This window comes from Molossus molossus, unplaced genomic scaffold, assembly GCF_014108415.1.
Source record: "Molossus molossus isolate mMolMol1 unplaced genomic scaffold, mMolMol1.p scaffold_m16_p_3, whole genome shotgun sequence".
NCBI lineage: Eukaryota > Metazoa > Chordata > Mammalia > Chiroptera > Molossidae > Molossus > Molossus molossus.
In genome coordinates, this window is record NW_023425366.1 from 65,602,808 (window position 1) to 65,621,572 (window position 18,765).

Below are 18,765 nucleotides of genomic sequence, written 5' to 3' on the forward strand. Positions count from 1 at the left end.
TGATGTTTAGTAGGATAGTTCAAGAGTAAGTGATTCGCCGCCTATTAAATTTAAGGCCAAGAAATTTAAGTTTAGCTCCATTTCTATGTGTATTATCAGTGCTCTTTCTTCAGACACCAAGAACAAGAAAAAATATATACACTAAAAGAAATCAGAAGAAACTAGAAAAAAGTAAAGTAATAAAAAAGCTTGTTCTTTGAAAATACCTATAGATGACTTCTTTGTAAGACCATGTAGAGAAAGGAAAAATTGACAAGATTAGTAAGCAAAAAGAACACCCAATCTCAGGTATAATATATAGTGACAGATAAATTATAAAACAATAAACATCACATGCAGGGATATGGCACCAGATGTGAAAACACAGAGGCTGAATGGTATTTTTTTGCATATGATGACCAAAACAGATTGGTGTAGAGGTAGAAAGCTGGAGAAACCAATGTCATAGAAGAGAGTTGAAAAGCAACTTAAGGTTTACTATCATAAAAACCACCAGGGAATGTTGGATCGACTATCACAAATGTACTCTAAAAAGCCTATGAGCTCAAAAGAAGGTAAGGGAAATTCCCAGGGAATAAACCAAATGGAGCTGAAAAGCAGAGAAGTAAGCCAGAGCTGAGCTACTGCTGTACAGTTAGCCAACCTCAGTAACAAAGGGGTTTAAATACGATGACTGTGGCAGGATAGGAGATAAACCTGTCGAACTACCTAAGGTGGAGAGTTGAACTGAGAACCTCACTTAAAGCCGGGGCATTCTAAATAAAATGGTGAATCAGGAAAAAAACATGTTTCAAGAAGGGGAGAACAAGAAAACCTACATGTTTCCGTAAGGACTCCAGGTAGGTCCTGTGTACTCCTATTCCATTCTCAAACCTTCCCCTGAAGATAACTAATATTCTGGACTTTGCTTTTGGGTTTACATGAAGTTCTGCTTGAAAAAAAAAAAAAATGCTATATTGCAAGTTTTCTGTGACTTGTATTTTTCACTCAATATCGTGCTTATAAAAACTAAACCCTATGTTTACTGATAAGTACAATGAATAAGAGACACAATTAATTTTCAGTTAATAAAAAAAGAAACAAAGTATCCAAAAGCATCTATGTATTATAATGTACTTTAAAACCAATGGTAGGTTAAAACAAAAGGAAAAACACAAAGCAGCAATAAACTTCAATTTCCCTTCCTTGGTTTTTAAAAATTACTCCCACTCTATCACCCCACCCCGTACATGTGTATTCTTAACTTGTTTAGACAGTGAATGGAGAATTTAATGCTAAAAGCCCTGACATGAATGCCCTGGATCCGTTTTCCCAGCTTGGTTCTCCCCAGAAGGGCAGGTCCCTCAGTTGGAAAGTCTGGGGAGCCCCCGAGTGGTGCCCGGGACAGAGAGCAGGGTTCCTCCCTCAGGGAAAGAGGCTGAGGAGTACAAGGGTGTAAAGTAAGGTCCTCCATAGTTGGGGGGACCAAACTGGAGCCCTGATGCTGGGGGAAAGCACACCGTTCCCCCTGGGAAAGGAGGCCTGGCAACCCCCACCTCCGGTGAGGAGAAATAATTAGCTGGCAGATTCCCCCTCTTGCTCCGGTTATAGAACCAAACTTGGACCAGGTCCTTCCGCAGCCGGAGCTGTCCAGCGATGCGGCTCATTTGCTGGGGCGTGGGCTTTGGATACTGCAGGAAGAATTGCTCCAGGTTGTTTCCGATGCGTCTTTCCCTGCTTGCCCGTCTCCACTTCTGAGCCTGCTGCAGGATCATCTCCATTCTGCATAACCCCAGAAGGTTCTTGGCGTCCACTTCCTCCAGCCACATTTTCAGTAGTGGTTGCAGCTTCCACATGTTGGCGAGGCTGAGCTGCTGAGCCTCGAAGCGGCAGATGGTGGTCTGGCTAAGCACCTTTCCAAAAAGAGCGCCCACAGCGAACCCCACGTCGGCCTGCGAGTACCCAAGGCTCATTCTCCTCTGTCTCAGCTCCTTGGCTAGCTGCTCCATCTCTTTTTCTACGGCTGAGACATCCTCGGGCAGTGCCAGCCTCGGGATGCACCGCAGGACGTTGCAGGGCCTGTGGAAGGTGCCTTCCGAGGGGCTCTGGAACCAGGTCCCCGCCTCGCCAGCTCCTACCCTGGGCTCATACAGCACCATCCTGCCCCGAAACGTGTATGGTGGGGGACTCAGGGGCACCTCCCACACCTCAGGGCCCGGGCTAACCCCTATCTGGATCCCTGGCCGGACCATCAGGCTGCCAGGGGCTGCCTGGCCACTCAACCAAACAGTAGTGTCAAAACCCATCGGCATTGGCCCTCTGGGTCCGCTCCCACCACTAACTGGCTGAAGGGTCTGGTTTGAGGGCTTGTGTCCCGCCATGGGGTAAAACCGCACCCCAGGCAGGAATTCTGGTAGGAACTGATGGCTCTCGAGGCTTCAGAACAGCCACCTGCCTCGCCCTCGAGCCGCGCCCCCCAGAGGGCATAGATGGCAGTGCAGGCAAGAGAAACAGGCCAGGGGTATGTGCAGCACTGGGAAAATCTGGTAAACCCACTGGTTAATTCTTTGGGTCTCCAGGGTTAAAGGGGTGGGCCCTCTACCCTGAACTTGTGGCTTCCAACTCCCTCCAAGGTGAAGTCTCCCTCTTGGGCTTTCTACCTCCAAGCTGTCTGGGATCCCTTAGGCACTGCCTCCATCCTGTCCTAGAAGGGAACCTAGGTATTTACTGACAGGTCTTCAGAACTCTGGCATCTAATTCCTTTCCTCCACATAATCTGAAGGACCCCTTTGGCGTCACAAATATTTGTTAACATCCATATGCCAGGTATTTAAACTGGGACTGCACTTCAGTTCATTAACTGTTCCCTCACGGCTCTCTTTATGGTCACAAGTACAGTCAATAGTCTCTCCTTTGTAGACCTGAAATCCCTATCCCCTATGAAACCTAAATATGGCTGCCGAGATTTCTAGTTAACCTTAATTTGCTGTCAGACTCTACCCCTCACCCCCACACTTGGCCAGATTCCATTCTTTCACTGGGGCCTAGTTTCTCCCACCAGCCCTTGAAGTCCTTTGCTCCTCATTCTAGTTCAGCTTCCAAGTTCAGAATTTCTGCCTATAATAGAGACTTATATGTTTCATCTTTCTCCCCCACTGGAGGCAGGTCTTTGGACAGTCTGACCTGCTCTTTCCTCCTGAGGGTGCTCCCTGTCATATTTGACTCACCAACATCAGGCTCCCCTAATCATGGCTCCTCTTACATCAGAAACCCCAAAATCTTAGAATACTTTTCTGTCCACAGCATCCTCAGCTCAGGCATGGAGTCCCAGGCCTTGGTGGAGAAAGCCAAGGAAGCAGGGGAAGAAAAGATCTGACCTCAGGTTCAAAGCTTCCAAGGAGGAGCTTTGGAAAAGTGGAGAAGACAGTGACCTTGGCAGGACAATCCCAGCTTCTCAGCCCTTCACTCACCAATTCAACCATGATGTGGCTCTGCCTCACCCACGTCTACTGAAATTGGTTTTCTTGAAGTCACTGGTGACGTTCTAACTGTCAAATCCGATGGCTTTAAAAAAACCTCCTCCTATTAAACTTCTGTGCAGTATCTGACAATGTTGACTCCTCTTTCTGCTCCTTTTCCTTTTTAAATTTCCATGAAATGCTGGTAACAGCCAAATCTGTATTTCAGTCTCAACTTTTAATTTCCAGTTCTGTATTTTCTACTGCCCCAAATCAAATTCACTATCTGCACTTGTACACCTGCCTTCCCTCCAGGCCTCCCTGAGCTGGTTAATGGCATTATCACCCACTCAGTCACCCAAACTTAAACCTAGGAATGGTCCTTGACCTTTTCCATACATAATTCATAGGGCATCAAATGTTACATAATTGGGTCTTCTAAAACATCTGAACTCTACCATCTTCTCTCTAGCCTCATCTTACTGTTTTAATTAAGGCCACATTATGTTTCACTTGCATTATCATAATAACCTTATAATTGGCTTCCTCTGCACCTCCTTTCAACTTATCTTGCATATTGCTGTTAAGAGTAATTTGCCAAAAACCAGACCAAACCTGACCAAACAAAAAAATCTAACCATTTTCCCCTTAACTTTTTTTTTGAAATCTAGTCCCTTCTCCTCCCATCAATAATGTGAGCACGGAAACTCCTGAGTATGAACACGTGACTTTTCACCATTTGGTCCCTCCTTCCTCCCCGCCCTCTCCTCCAATGCTTTTCCAGCCTCAAATAGCACACTCTCCCAACTCCCTGCACCCCACCTTACTACATGCTCAGTGCAACTATCTCACTTTGCACTAAAGATGCCATGCTTTTCATGATTATCATGCCTTTACTCATGCTGTTCCTTCTGTCTGAAATGGCTTCCCCCTGCTTCTTGGTCTCATTCTCTCATGTCATTCAGGCTTCTGTTCTAATGTCATCTCATTAGATACACTATTTAAAACAGCACCCCTTATCACTCTTTATTAACCTTTATTTTTTGGATTAGCAGTTTTACCACCAAATATATAATTATTTGTTTCTATGTTTATTGTCTGTTTCTTGCTGCCAAGAGAGCAGGGACTCTGTGTAGTTCACTTCTGTCCACGGCGCCAACAACTGTGTGTAGCTCAGAAGTGCTCAGTAAACATTTCTTGAATACATGAAGCATGATGCATTTTCAGGCACCTTTAAGATGCAGCTCAGAGGTCACTTTAGAGTAAAGCCTTCCCCCAGGTAGTCAGTTACTGCTTTTGTGGTTCTTTCCTTGTTCTTGACGTGTGTTTTCATTATAACATTTACCTGCAATTATTTACTTTATGTCTCTATCTTTCCATCTAGAGTGTGAAGTACTTAAGGGCATGCACACAGGTGTTATAAAGCCTGGAACATAAGAGAACTCTGACTGATACACTGTCCAATAAGTGTTTGCTGAATGAGTTCTCATCTTTATAATTCTGAGAGTAAAGCACACTGAGCCCCAGTTTAACCATGAGGAACTTGACTCTCCCATTCTTTCTCTCCTGTATTAGAATATGGCCATTAAATACCTCTTACCAGATGGGGAGTGTAGCACCATGAGACTAAATTCGACAACAGTACAGGTAACAAGGCTGTGAAGCACTGGTACAGGGAAAAGGGTTGGGGAATCAACTGCTATCTCTACAGGCTGTGTATCTGGTGCTTTGTTTGTTGTCTGCATCTCCAGCCAGACTGCATGCTGGCCAAGAGCAGGGTCCTTGTCTGGTTCACTGCGAACTGCTCAGCACCTGCAACTACATCTACACAGAGGGGAAGCCAGTATTTGTTTAATGTTAAATAAATGAGTCTATGCAGCATTAATGGTGAAAACACTTCCATATTGCTTTGAGATAGGTTTCAAGATGGCAGTCTATAAAAAGTAATTTACAATATACAAAATTTTGGCCTAAGAATAATTTTGCTATATCTACTCTTTCCAGGTCTACCTACATGCTATTTTTTTCAAACTTACAAAGCAACCAGAATGAACAGAATTAAAGGTAGATCACAAAGAGGAATAAAAGAGGGCAATTACATAAATTACAGCCCACATATTGAAACCAGCCCATTTGCAAAAAGGAACCACAGAGGAAAGGTTCATTAGTTGTCCCAATGCAATAGTTGACTAAAAATGCTTTTAGTGAATTGGACAAAAGTTCATCTGAATTTGAGGAAAGCTTATTATATTAACCAAGTTGAAACTTAGTAGCTAAAAATACTTAATAATTTTTAAAATAAGGCTATATAAACTTGAAGTGTTTTAAAATTCACTTGGGCACTCTCGAGGAAAGTTTTCTCTCTACTTGGTCAGATCTCATCTGCCAAGGTGCCTATCTGCCGGTTTATGCATATGTGCTGTCACAAAGAAAGCCCATATTCTTAAGGGAAGTTTGACATCTCCTTAAAAGTAAATTTAATGGGCTATGGAAATGGGGTGATCAGGGAAAAAAAGCAGGAGCACATTTGGTTAGAACAGAAATAGAGTTCAGAAAAAGGCAGGTGATGGGGATGCCCCAGACAACCAGTACTGAATGGGCTGTAGTGCTTGAAAGGCTAATCCATCACCTTCAGCAAATACAGAGACCTCTTAGTAAGTGATTAGATTACGATGTAAGAACCAGGCTAGTCTTATCCATAGGGAATTATGAAGTAAGGATAAAAAACACACGGTCCCAGGCCCTGTATATTTATAATCTAAATGGAAAGTAAAGAAACTGTCAGGAGAGCAGACAGCTACACTTGCAGAGAGAAGTTAACAGTTTTCGATTACTAGGACCCTGGAATTAAGGGAAGTTAACTTGGAGGTAGAAACGCACATTATTAGGCTCTCCCTATGTATTCTTTATTCTACGATGGCAAAACCAACAGCCAAGATCCACTAATGGTTAAGAAGCAGGAAACAGTGGAGGCAAGGTTAATAACAAACACCCTTTTAGGTCTTGCTCCAACTCTTATCTCTTTGGAAAGCTCTGCCCATACTCTTAGGACCACTGCAATATTCTTCCCCTCAACTTACTGCCTTTCCACTGTGATACACTGGCTGCCTAGCCTGTTAACCAAGCGGGAGGTATAAATACGTCAAGCTTTGCATACAGTAAAAAGGGAATTCCCAGGGAATTCCCGGTTAACAGGCTAGAATAGTTAGCTGTAGTTTCATGTCTTAGCTCTCTACCCAGGAGATATTGAACCTCCCAAGTGGATATTATTGATATAATTTATTCTGCACTTATGTGCCAAAAACATGTGCTAATGCACATGCTATCCTAAGCGCTCTTAGCACAATAGGTGCATAAAACACCTGGATGTGAGGGAGATCTGGCTTTGACTTACTCCACTATGTTGATCAATTATCTCATTGGATTGGAAGGTAATCCTTGCTTCCTCATTTCTCCAAATTCATCTCTCCCAGAGCTGCTCATGCTCTGTAAGTTTCATTTCTCTAGTAGTCTCCAAACAAAACGCACAAGTGCGCGCACACACACACAACCAAAAGAGTCCAACTTCTTAAATGTGATTAACTCAACAGAGCAGACCAGATCTAATAATGATATAAAAGTCAGAGAGGACGAGGCAGAGGAGATGGTGGTAATTTTACAGATTCCCCCACTTGCAGAGGTCCTAGTAACTGAGCCCTGACCAGGCATCAGGACATAAAGGCATCATCACCCAAACAGTATGTGGATCCTTAAGACCGATATTAGTCAAGGAGCAAAAAACAGGTAAAGGCAGGAGACAAGATCCAGAGAGCAGTCACTGGGAGGTCCTGCTCTGGGTCTCAGAAACAAAGTCAGGAATTCGGTAACACTGGCAGCTGAATACAGTAAGGAGAGACACATTCCATCCCTTCGTGAGAAAGTTACCACTACACATTACAATTTAGTTCACTAAAGCTACCTCAAAACAACTGAAGTAATTAAGCTATCAATCCTTTGTGTGGATTTTTAGGTAGAAAACAGTGTAAGACAAAGTGAGATATCAAAGATATGTTATGCAGTTAAGAAAAACTGATACCTGAAGGTAAAGTACATACAATAAGAACATTAAAGTTATAATAGCATAGAAAGTGTTAATCAAGTCAGTGTAGTCACTAAATAGAATCATTTATTTTATGAAATAATGCACAAGATAAATAACAATAGCACCATTCTGCAGAGGTGGTAACAGAGGACAAGAGCAAGGGTAAAAAGGACAGCTATTTGTGAACATCAGTAATATGAGGTGCTTTTACTCTTACAAAATATAGAGAAAAACTAAAATGTAGTAGTGTCGCCAATGTAGAATTTCCTTAATTTAAGATTAAGACTATGAGGGATTTTAAAAAATATTTTTGTTGACCAGGAGAGTTTTATGTAAGTGAAATAAGCCAGTCAGAGAAAGACAAGTACCACATGATCTCACTTATTTGTGGAACATAAGGAACAAAATAAACTGTCGACCAAAAGAGATTCAGAATCGTGGAAGTAAGGAACCTCAGAGGAATTGGGGGGGAGGGGGAGAGATAAACCAAAGAACTTATATGGATATATGCACAACCATCGACATGGACATTAGGTTAGGGAAGGCAGGAGGGGAGTGGAGTGGGAAGGAGGAGGCCAATGGGGAAAAAAGAGAGACATCTGTAATACTTTCAACAATAAAAAATATTCGTGTTGCTATATATTTAAAAAATTACTCTGCTGTGATATAATTGCTGCTCTGAAATCAAAGTTCATGACCCAGATGTGACATAACCACAGTCAGACTATGAAGAGATTTAGAGTACACAGAAAAAAATCCTCCCCTTTTATTTCATAAATCTGCAATATTTGTGAGCTATGAACTTCAGGTGCTATGAAATAATATTAAGTATAAAAGCCCTGTGGCCTTCACCAGGAGCCTTAAAGAATTTCAAATATCTGTATAAAGCAGGAAGAGCAGTTGAGCTGAGTAGGGATGGGTTGAAAGGCACTATGGTGATGAGTCAGGTATATTCATAGATGGTCACAGATAGATAAAAGTTTAAAGGTTCTTGTTATGCCGAGCAGGATTTAAAGAAACTTTTTAGCTGAGTTTGTCCTTGATTCAGAAGAAAAGCTTTAAGGATGTTCTTGCACTGAACACTCTAGTCGGGGTGCACTCTGTCTTCTATATTCAAGTCTGCACTCCGCTTACACTGTAGAGCAGCAGGTACACAACTTGCTCAATGTGAAAAATGTTCCATTATACTGCACAGTATAATATACTGCACAGAACTGAAAGCTTATGACTAATGAAACCAGCAATTCAGGATGTAGTATGGGCTCAGAGAAGTATAATGGAAGTAGACTAAAATTTCTGTACACAGGAGGTAACTCTTTTAGGTGCTGTGAGAATTAATTGTTGTTAATGAGATTACAATAAATTGATTTTGGTGCCACTACCATCATAAGTTTGGGGCCTCTGTGAAGTTCCCTGGCATTTCTTTAAGAAACTGTGAACTGATGCAAGCGAAACAGAGACACTAGTATTTTTTTTGAAAAACAAAGAAACAAAAAGCATATTTGATAACATGACATGCAGTAATGACCATGGAAAATTCAAAAGGCAGTACCAGACTTAAAATGCTAAGTTCCAGTACAGTAACTTCATCTAAATATGTAGATTAAAAAACTCCTTTTAGCATTTTAAACCTAACAAAGCCATTGGCTTCAGACAATGAAGTTGTAAGTCAGCTTATAAAACTGAATTCTCTTTCAAAGTCACACCACTATGATTCCCAAGGTCCTAAAGACATCCAACCAGGCTATCAGCCTCTTCTTTAAGCAACACTCATGTCCAAATCCACATGTATTTGTCTAGAGTGCACTGTAGCTCCAGTAGCCTGCGCTTCATCCTGCGTGTGTGCAGATACCATCGGACAGATGAAGGCTTCATCTTCTCAAAGCCTCAGAACTGCAGGAGGCAATTACAGCCACCAGTTGTGAATGGAAGACTGAAAGCAAGATTTCAGTTATCATTATTTATTTAATGTAGGTTCTACCCACTACTTTCTAAATATTTAACTATACAGTCACAATTCAAGAAGTACAAAGGGTATAAAAGTGAAAATGTTCAGCATTTATTTTTAATTTCTATTTTGTTGTTTATCATGGCATCATTGGCAAGTGTTAACATGGTCAACTTCCAGCTAGAATTTGACATTTTGCTTACATAGAATGTCTTGTATTAGTTTAAAACCATTTGTCTTTTAAGATTGATATAAATGTACATGAAATATAAGAAAGAAGCCAGTGAGCTTCAAGAGGTTTCTCATAAGGATATGTTCTAGGGCAGGTGTCATTTTGAAAGGCAGGTTAAAGAACTGATAGAATTCAGGGAGAGGAGGGAAGATTGGGACAATAACAGGAAGAAGAGTGAAAGAAAAAGTCAGTGCTGAATTTAAATAGGTTTAGGAGAATGAAGAAATAAGGTAGAATACTAAGTAGAAAAACTGAGAAGTTTAAGTACTGTACTTCTGTAGAAGATAAATATATATATGGAGGCTCTGACAGTTACCCTATAATGAGACATGACTAGAATCAGGACTTAGATAACCTATAAAATACAAAGACAAAACCAGGAGAGAAATGAGAGGAAGCTTTTCTCAAATACTGAAAAGTAACAAATAATTTATCTAAAACTATATAGTAGTACTCAACTGGTTGGATAAAATAACTACTGTGCAATTACTTTGTACGGTGGTGTAGGCTATAAAATGACCATGCAAGCTGAAACCCTATAAATAATAGTAATCAATGAGAAAAACTATAGTTGTTTTGTTATCTTCAACTATTATGGTCAAAACATTAAAATTCTGTTATTGTCAGGTAAAAATAAATAGGAAAATAAAAAAAGAATAAAAATAACTAGTACACTGCATTTTAAAACTTAGAAACAATGAGAATTAAGATACTTTATTTCTTTATAAATACTTACTAAGAATAGTTTAAATAGTGATTGCCTTCTTATTATATACCTTATGATACGGTTCAAGCAAATCTTTTCTGTGCCTTGGCAAATTGTTATACTCCTAAGTTCGGATCAGCTTCCAACATTTTATCCTTTGCACTTTTCATGTCATAAAATATCTCTGAGTTCATTTGATGGGAAATATTTTTTGTTGTTGTTGTTGTTTTTTGCTAGCGTCACTTCATCTTGGACATCATCTTTTTCGTCACAAATACTTTCCAATTGCAACGTTTCATCTCTTTCCTGCATGTTAATCTTTGCTGGCCAAGTCTCTCTTTTGATCATCCATTTGGTAAAATGTAAGCTAGTGCTATCTGTGTGTAAACTGAATGTCAGATGTACAGCAATAAGTCAGTGACAGATCCTGAAAGAAGTGCTATGATTGGCTGCTGATCATAATGTGCACCTGTTGTTTAGATAGGAATTTGTACTTAATATAATCATTCTCAGTTAATATATTGTGGTAACTGAAATTTGAACTTTTTTTTCCAGAGCAGGGGAGTAGTTGGTGTTATTTAACTAAACTATGGTAACTGAAACTGGTATATATTGGAACCAGGCAAAGTGAGGACCACCTGTATTTTGAGTCCTAACTATATGCCAGGGACTATTTTATTTTTATTTATTATTTATTTAAATTAAGATTTTATTGATTTCTTAGAGAGAGAGGAAGGGAGAGAGTGATAGAAACATCAAAGTGAGAGAGAAACATGGATTGGCTGCTTCCTGCATGTCCCCTACTGGGGATTGAACCTGAAACCCAGGAATGTACCCTAACTGGGAATCAAACTAGGATCTCTCAAGTCCATGGGATGACGCTCAATCCACTGAACCACATCGGCTGGGCACATCCTGGGATTTTATAAATAGAACGTATTTGGCCTATCTATGATGCCTAATGTTCATTTTGAAATTTCACTTCGTGCCAAAATATTTATTTTAGATGTTCTAAATCACTTCTAGAAAGCAATGCAATTTCTCTGAAAAGGTATGTTTTGGGGTATTTTTGCCAGCAGATGGATTTATCTCAGTGACGAGACAGAGCCAGCAGGGAGGGTGCAGATGGGGCAGACAGGGAATACATGGCCAGAGCAGAGACTTTGTGACACGAGGGAGGTCGTACCACATAGTCCGAGAGAAGTAAAGGTTGTGCTTTCAGCACACCACTGGGGTTGGGCAGGGGCAGGCAGACTGTGGGCTGGGGAAGATGTGATTCCAGAGACTGTAGAAGAAAGAATCCCTTGGTGGGGAGAATGAAGTTAGGAAGACACAGAAGACAAACACCGTAAGAAAAGTCATACACAGAGACTAAACCAGATGGGAGAGAGAGTCAAAGGGAAATATACAGACACAGGGAGGCCAATCAGGGGTAGTGACCCAGACAGATCTTAATGCAGGGAATGAGAAAGGGTGGGTAAGTGAAGCACAGACAGCCACAGCAAAAGAGATCCGTACTTACAGTAAAAAGGATGTAAGTTTCTGTCTTACCAGTGGTCCCCAACTTACTTTTCCAAAATTAGGAACATAGCATTAAGAGTCACAAGACACTGCCATGGAAACAGTGAAAGTAACAGGTCTTCTAAATGAATTAATAATGTAACTTTCAAGTGCAAATACAAATTCATATTATTCAGTTATTTACCCCAAAACATTCCAAAAACAATTTTTATCTTTAAAGGGAAGAGTTAGCTCAGCGAAAGGAGACTGCCACCTTTACTGCCAAATTCTTTGAAGGATTTTCACAAATTGGTTCAGAAAGCTGTAAAAAACATGGTGGCTATTTAAAAAAATTTTTTTAAAGTGCGATTTCTGGAATGACACTCTTACATTCACTGTGACTATCAGAAAACTGAAAGAGTCAAAATCGCAGGATAACTTTGGACCTAATTAAGTACATATAATCGGGGCGAATATTGGCGATCTACATAAATATCATATACAGGGATGGGCAAAAGTTGGTTTACCGTTGTATGGAAAATATAAAAAATAAGAATATAGAATAAACACCCATTTTCCATACTCACAACTGTAAACTTACTTTTGTCCATCTCTGTATTTAGATCAGTTATTTTTTAAAATATGTTTTTAATGATTTTTTAGAGAGAGAAGAAGGGAGAAATTGAAACATTGATTGGCTGCCTCCTGCATGCCCCCGGCTGGGGATTGAGCCCGAAACCTGGACATATGCCCTGATGGGGAATTGAACCAGGACCTCTCAGTCCATGGGACAACGTTCAATTCACTAAGCCACACTGGCCGGGCAAAATCAGTTATTTTAAATGATTCTTTCATCAGCCATTTCCCCAGAATTCCTGATTCCAATGAATTATAATGAACAATTCATTAAAAACACAAGAATTTCTGGTGGTCCACTTTTAGAATACTTGTCCCTTAAATTAACTAATAATTATTAGGTAGCAAAGAACAATGAATAGGGAAGCTAACTGATGAATAACAGCTACAAGGCCAATTCTACAAAAAAACAAAAAGTGCCTGTGAGGTACTATTTAGTTACTGAAAGAATCATTTAAAGGATTAGAATCTATATCCTTTGAATGAAAAGAGAAATGTGACAATTCTTGTGCAGTACATGTAGTCAAGAAGTGGTACAGTATCATATATGCTTTGAATTTTAAGGTCTGCTTACAAGGCAAAATATAGATTTTCAATTACCTAATTAATTTGAGCTGTGTCTAAAAACATATTAGATAGATCACCTTGTCTACACATACTGAATGACACCACATTCTAGAAGCAATTACTGTTGATTTTTCATTGCTATCTTTGGAAGGAAGTAATTATTCACTAACAAAGAAGAGATATAACTCCTTAGTGTCATTTCCTGAAGACATATTTTCAGCAATAAAGTGAAGTGAATATTTAGCAAATATTCAGTAAGTTTAGTCAATGTAAACAGTCAATGTGGACTAACTTAGGGTTACATTGGCAGGTTTTCCACAATTCAAATTCACATAGAAATGACTAATTTTCCCCTTTCTTTTCGGGGGGGTGGAGGAGACAAAGCTTGCCAGTTTAAGAAAATATTACCAGCAGCCCACTTCTCCTGTATTCACAACCAAGACAGAATCATCTAGATACGGTAAGTTTTCAAGATTAATTATTACCTCTTGAGATCTACTAAGGCTCTTCTCCCCTTTTCTTCTTCTTTCTTAACATTTATGCTGTTACTGTTCTAATTTTGAGGCGCCCAAATTCACACCAAGTGTTCTAGGTAACTTGACATAACAGAGAAAAGCCTGTCTCAAGCCATGACAAGGGCAAGGAAAAATTAGAATAATACGAGCTCTGAGAGGAACTGTGTTGACAGGCACCAGACACACAGACCACGCAGTTTTAGTGAATCTAGGTTCAGGTAACAGTAGGTGAAGAATTAAAGCTGTGGTGTAGAGCCTTCCACCCTGTGGGTCTGGTGGTCATAGGCATATCAAAATATTGATTCACTCACCCTACTGGTCAGCAGGAGGGGCTCCATCCACTCACCCCTGGACGTAAGCAACCTTGTCTGCGAACCCCAGAGTGCCATACAGATGTTATCCGTTCCCAGGTGTGCTGCTCAAGGGAGAGTGGGAGAGGAATAACCTTACCAGCTTGCTGGTGGCTATGTGTATGGGCACCATACACCTGAGAGGACTGGTGGAGTGGGTCGTACATGTTGGTCATGTTTTCAAGGACTCAGAACAAGACACTGCGGGGAGGGAATAAGGGCACAGATTTCAGAGCTGAATGGGAGCCCTGAAGTCTGGGAAAAGGCTCTCTAAAGTCAGATCAGCAAATACTGTGGTTTTATCAGTAGGAGGTGGCAGAAAATCAGGACCAAAAGACATATCCTAGAAATGTCATCTTCTCAGTGAGGTCTTCCCTGGCCACCTCCCTAAAAAGTCAAATCCTCCCCTCCACATACATAGACTTCAGGTCCTCTCTTCTTGCTTTATATTTCCCCTACCAACTTCTATGATCTAACATACTATACACCCTCCTATTTATCTTGTTTAATGTCTGTCTCCACCTCTCGAATGAAAGCTCCATGTGGGACCTTATCTGCTGTAACTCACTGCTATGTCTCTGGCCCCTGGAGCGCTCTGGTCCCCAGGAAGTACTTGCTGAATGAATGCGTGCAGACTGGATGTACGTACCCAGGAAGGCATGTAAGGAGCACAGTTGGAGGGGCCAAAAGTATAAGAGCCATAGCAGCAGCGCCTAGAACCAGCCTGGCAAAGAGCAGCCTATCAGGCACGCACCAGCCAAACAAGCTATGTCCAGACTTGTAAGGAGTCAGATAATGTCACTGCTCTGTAACCTTGTCTGTTTTCTATCTTTATTTTTTTATTTTTACAGATAGAGTGGGAGGGAGAGGAAGAGAGAGAGAGGGAAACATTGATGTGAAAGGGACACATCGAGTGGCTGCCACCCGCACGACCAACCAGGGCCGGGGACAAACTGCAACCGAGGTACGTGCCCTTAGCGGGAACCGAACCCGGGTCTCTCCAGACCTCAGGTGGACGCTCCAACCGCTGAGCCAAACCGGCCAGGGCACCTTGTCTGTTTTCAAACATGGAGGTTTTGCTTTCCTTTCTTTCACCCTGGGGGAATGCTTCCCCATACACAGCCAAAAACTGTATTAGCTATTTTTGGGACGCAACACCACACATGATCATTTCTAATTTCTTTACCACTACCCTAATGTCTCTGTAAGGTGCACTATGTCCAGATGTCTGCGTTACTAAACATTTGTCTTTTCACTGTTAGTTTTCCTTTTGATTTCTTCACTATATTTTCTACCTTTCTGTGACTCTGGTTACTGTATAATATTTTGCGACCCTATCAATGTCACAAAAAACAGGAAAATGTGAATAACTAAGTTATTTGTTGTTTAAAAATAAAATTAGACAGGAAAATGGAAGGGAGAATATTTTTAGAAATACCTTTTCACTCCTATAGGATTAAAATGATCAATAACAGTCCTAAAATATATTATGGCCTTAATTCTAAAATGCCTAATGAAAATATATAGTACCACCTTACTTTTTACAGTGCTTTTCTTCTGGTGAACAATCAAAATACCCCTCTCGACACTAAAATAATTATCTTCATAACATGTCTACAAGACAAGTGAGGCAGATGTTTGCTGTTGCCATTTTATAATAAACATACGAACAGTCACAATGTGGGCTACACTCTAAATCAGATCCTATTAACTTATTACATAATTCTCTGAGTAATAGTGTTTTTGGCTGACTGATGTTACTACTAGGAAATACTATTAATAGGAAGGAATGGGGGAACCTGACACTCGGTACATACTCAAGATCCCTCAAAATTCCATCATTCTCTATATGTTATGACAACTGCAAAGTCAGTCTTCATTTTAAGTATAAGATATAACACTGCCCACTCTCAAGTATGGCATTATTAAGTATTATATTTGCTTTCAAAAGAAAAGTAAAAAGAATGACTATACTGAAAACAATGATCAGAGATATTTCAAGTAAAACTTAAAAGTTTCATTATATGTTTTTAAAATACATATTCATAGGTAAATACCATTCATAAAATTAAGCTATTATGAGCAATAGATCTATTTTTATGTAAAGGAAAACATATTAAGCAATAATGGAAAAGATATAGTATTAAGTAATTATGTATTTTATAGGGTTTTTTATGACCATGAAACTTCTAGTCAAAAGGTAAAAGCATATCACAATACCACCAAACACTATAATTTTGAAAGTTGGAAAAAAAGACGTTGCCACGTTGAATGTATAATCTGGATATCCATTACTAACTTTCAATACCCATGTTGAAATCTTCAAATAATATAAGCATTTTAAATAATAGATATCAGGATTACTAATCGGAGAATTTCGGAAGTTTCAAAGGTACACTTCAACAACCTTTGGTTACTTCCATCTGAATTTCCTGCCATCGCCAGAACTGCTACCACTTCAATTAAGTATAGGTCATGAAACAATTCGATTATTTTTTTCTACTTAACTGATTCCCTTTTCCTGTTGCTCAAGTATGGCATTGATATTTTCTTTATCTCAGTTACTTTTCATGGAACTTACCATTGTCTCCTCCTTTCCCTTCAGCCTCCACATCCGATCTATTTACTATCCAGGAGCATCGAGCCCTGTTTGTTAGAGCTGCCCCGTCCCCTCCATTCCCACGGCCATCTCTCCAGTACATGATGTCAACCTCATATACTTGCTCCGTCCTCACCCCAAAACTAGGTAGCTTAAAACAATACATATTTTTCACCTGCAGTTTCTGGGGGTCAGAAATCTGAACACGATTAGCTGGATGACTGGTTCAGGGTTTCTCACAAGGCCACAATCAAGGTGTGGGCTTGGGCTGCAGGCATCTCAAAGCTCAACTGGGACCAGGTCCTCTTCCAAGGTCACTCACGTGGCTGTTGGCAGGGCTCAGATCCTCACTGGCTCTTGGCCAGAGACACAGATTTCTTGCCACATGGACCTCTCCACAGATCAGCTCACAACATGGCAGCTGGCTTCCATCAGAGAGAGAGCATGTGAGAGGACAAGAAAGAGTTTCAGGTCTGCTAACATTTCCTGGTCTTTGTATGTTTCCCATTATCCTTATGCAGCAGGCTGAATAGAATGATGAGAGGATCTTTTGAAGACCCAGCTATAGTGCCTGATAACAACTTGTGGGGCTGAGAGAGTGTTCTCCAGGATGTAGAATGAAGGGAACATAGAATGAAGATGATTATAAACTCCAGCTACAACTTCATGACTAGTTGCAAAAATGAGAAAGATAATACTTAGGAATATTTCTTCCTTATTTTGATACGAATGTATATATACTAAATATTTTTGTTTTCTTTTCCTCTCTAATTCCCTTATCATGTCATGTAAGATGCATCACTAGCAACCTACGTTGTCTCTCAGCATTTGAAAGACAGGATACAAAAGGTGAGAAAAAGGAACATCAGCCAAGGATGACAAAGTGGCTCTGTATCCTTCTCTGGGGAGAGGGTTAGTGTGATTGTGGTTGTAAATGGGATAGTTGTACCATGTTAGGTAAAAATATGACTTTGTTAATGTCTTTATTTGGAGGGTAAGTCTGGTGTAAGAAGATGTGTATCAGCACCAAGTTGACAAGGGGTGGACTGTGATAGCTCTGTAATGTCAGTTTGACTAGGTTGAACTACAATTCCCAGAATTTCTTTTCAAACTGTACTTTTCTGGTTAGTATGGCATACGGAAGGTTTCTGTGGGAAATTTGGAGGGCTACAGTGAAGCAGCAGCCATTTTGAGCTCACACATGTTGTTTATCTGCTGGCTCATCTAGTGGCATGAGGCAATGGCCAGGACTGTGTTCCACCCTCCCCTGGATTATCCTCTTTCAGCATCTCTGAATCCTAGGCCAGGTGGCTGTGCATGGTTAGCTCCAAGACAAAGGGCACTGGCTTCTACAACTGGCCCTCATTCATCGCGGTCAGGTCCAGACTCTACCGCAATAAATGAATTGCTGCGAAGTAGGATTATTTTTTATTTTTATTTTTATACTTACATTTCTATTTATTTATTTATTTTTATTAAATAAATTAATTTATTTTTGTTACAGATATTTCTCCTTTTCTCCTCACTGATTCTCCCCTCCTCCTCCCTCACCACCCTGTCCTCAGCTTTGTTGTCCATGTCCACTGTTCATGCATACATGCATATAAGTTTTGTGGTTTATCTCTCCCCCACCACGCTCTCTTCTGGGTATTGTCAGTCTGTACCCCACTTCCATGTCTACCCCATTCCTCAGACTGTTATGTTCATTATATTCCACAAATAAGCAAGATCATATGATACATGTCTTTCTCTGTTTGGCTGTTTCGCTTAGGATAATACTTTTCAGGTCCCTCCATGTTGTCTCAAAGGATAAGAGATGTTTCTTTCTTACAGCTGCATAGTACTCCATTGTGTATATGTACCACTGATTTTTTATCCATTCGTCTACTGATGGACATTTGGGCTGTTTCCAGATCTTAGCTATTGTAAATAGTGCTGCTACGAACATGGTGGTACATTATTCTTCCTGATTGGTGTTTCAGGCTTCTTAGGGTATATTCCTAGAAGAGGGATCACTAGGTCCAATGGAAGTTCAATTTTTAATTTTTTGAGGTAACACCATAGTGTTTTCCATTGTGGCTGCACCAGTCTGCATTCCCACCAACAGTGTACTAGAGTCCCCTTTTCTCCACAGCCTCCCCAACATTTGCTGTTTGATGATTTGTTGATGGTGGCCATTCTGACAGGTGTGAGG

The 18,765-nt window shown here is 40.4% G+C and overlaps 2 protein-coding genes across 25 annotated transcripts in view; both read right to left on the reverse strand.

Annotated features, from left to right (window-relative positions):
• Positions 1 to 18,765, reverse strand: part of FAM172A (family with sequence similarity 172 member A) — a 419,901-nt gene that overhangs the window by 117,261 nt on the left and 283,875 nt on the right. The window contains exon 12 of one of the 24 annotated variants that reach the window (XM_036280338.1): positions 9,375 to 9,451. The exons of 21 other annotated variants lie outside the window; for them this stretch is intronic. In XM_036280338.1, the coding sequence (XP_036136231.1) occupies positions 9,390 to 9,451 (62 nt within the window). In that variant the 3' untranslated portion in view covers positions 9,375 to 9,389. Of the gene's footprint in view, positions 1 to 9,374; positions 9,452 to 13,406; positions 14,038 to 16,667; positions 16,997 to 18,765 lie in introns of those variants that run through there. 2 more of the 24 variants (XM_036280336.1, XM_036280345.1) reach the window with 2 other exon arrangements.
• Positions 1,139 to 2,360, reverse strand: POU5F2 (POU domain class 5, transcription factor 2). Its single transcript, XM_036280349.1, has one exon. The coding sequence runs from the start codon at positions 2,358 to 2,360 to the stop codon at positions 1,344 to 1,346; it is 1,017 nt and encodes a 338-aa protein (XP_036136242.1). The 3' UTR covers positions 1,139 to 1,343.

What these genes read in the sequence shown, in the direction of transcription:
- POU5F2 (XM_036280349.1), bottom strand. Translation starts at nt 2,360, where the DNA reads ATGGCGGGACACAAGCCCTCAAACCAGACCCTTCAGCCAGTTAGTGGT.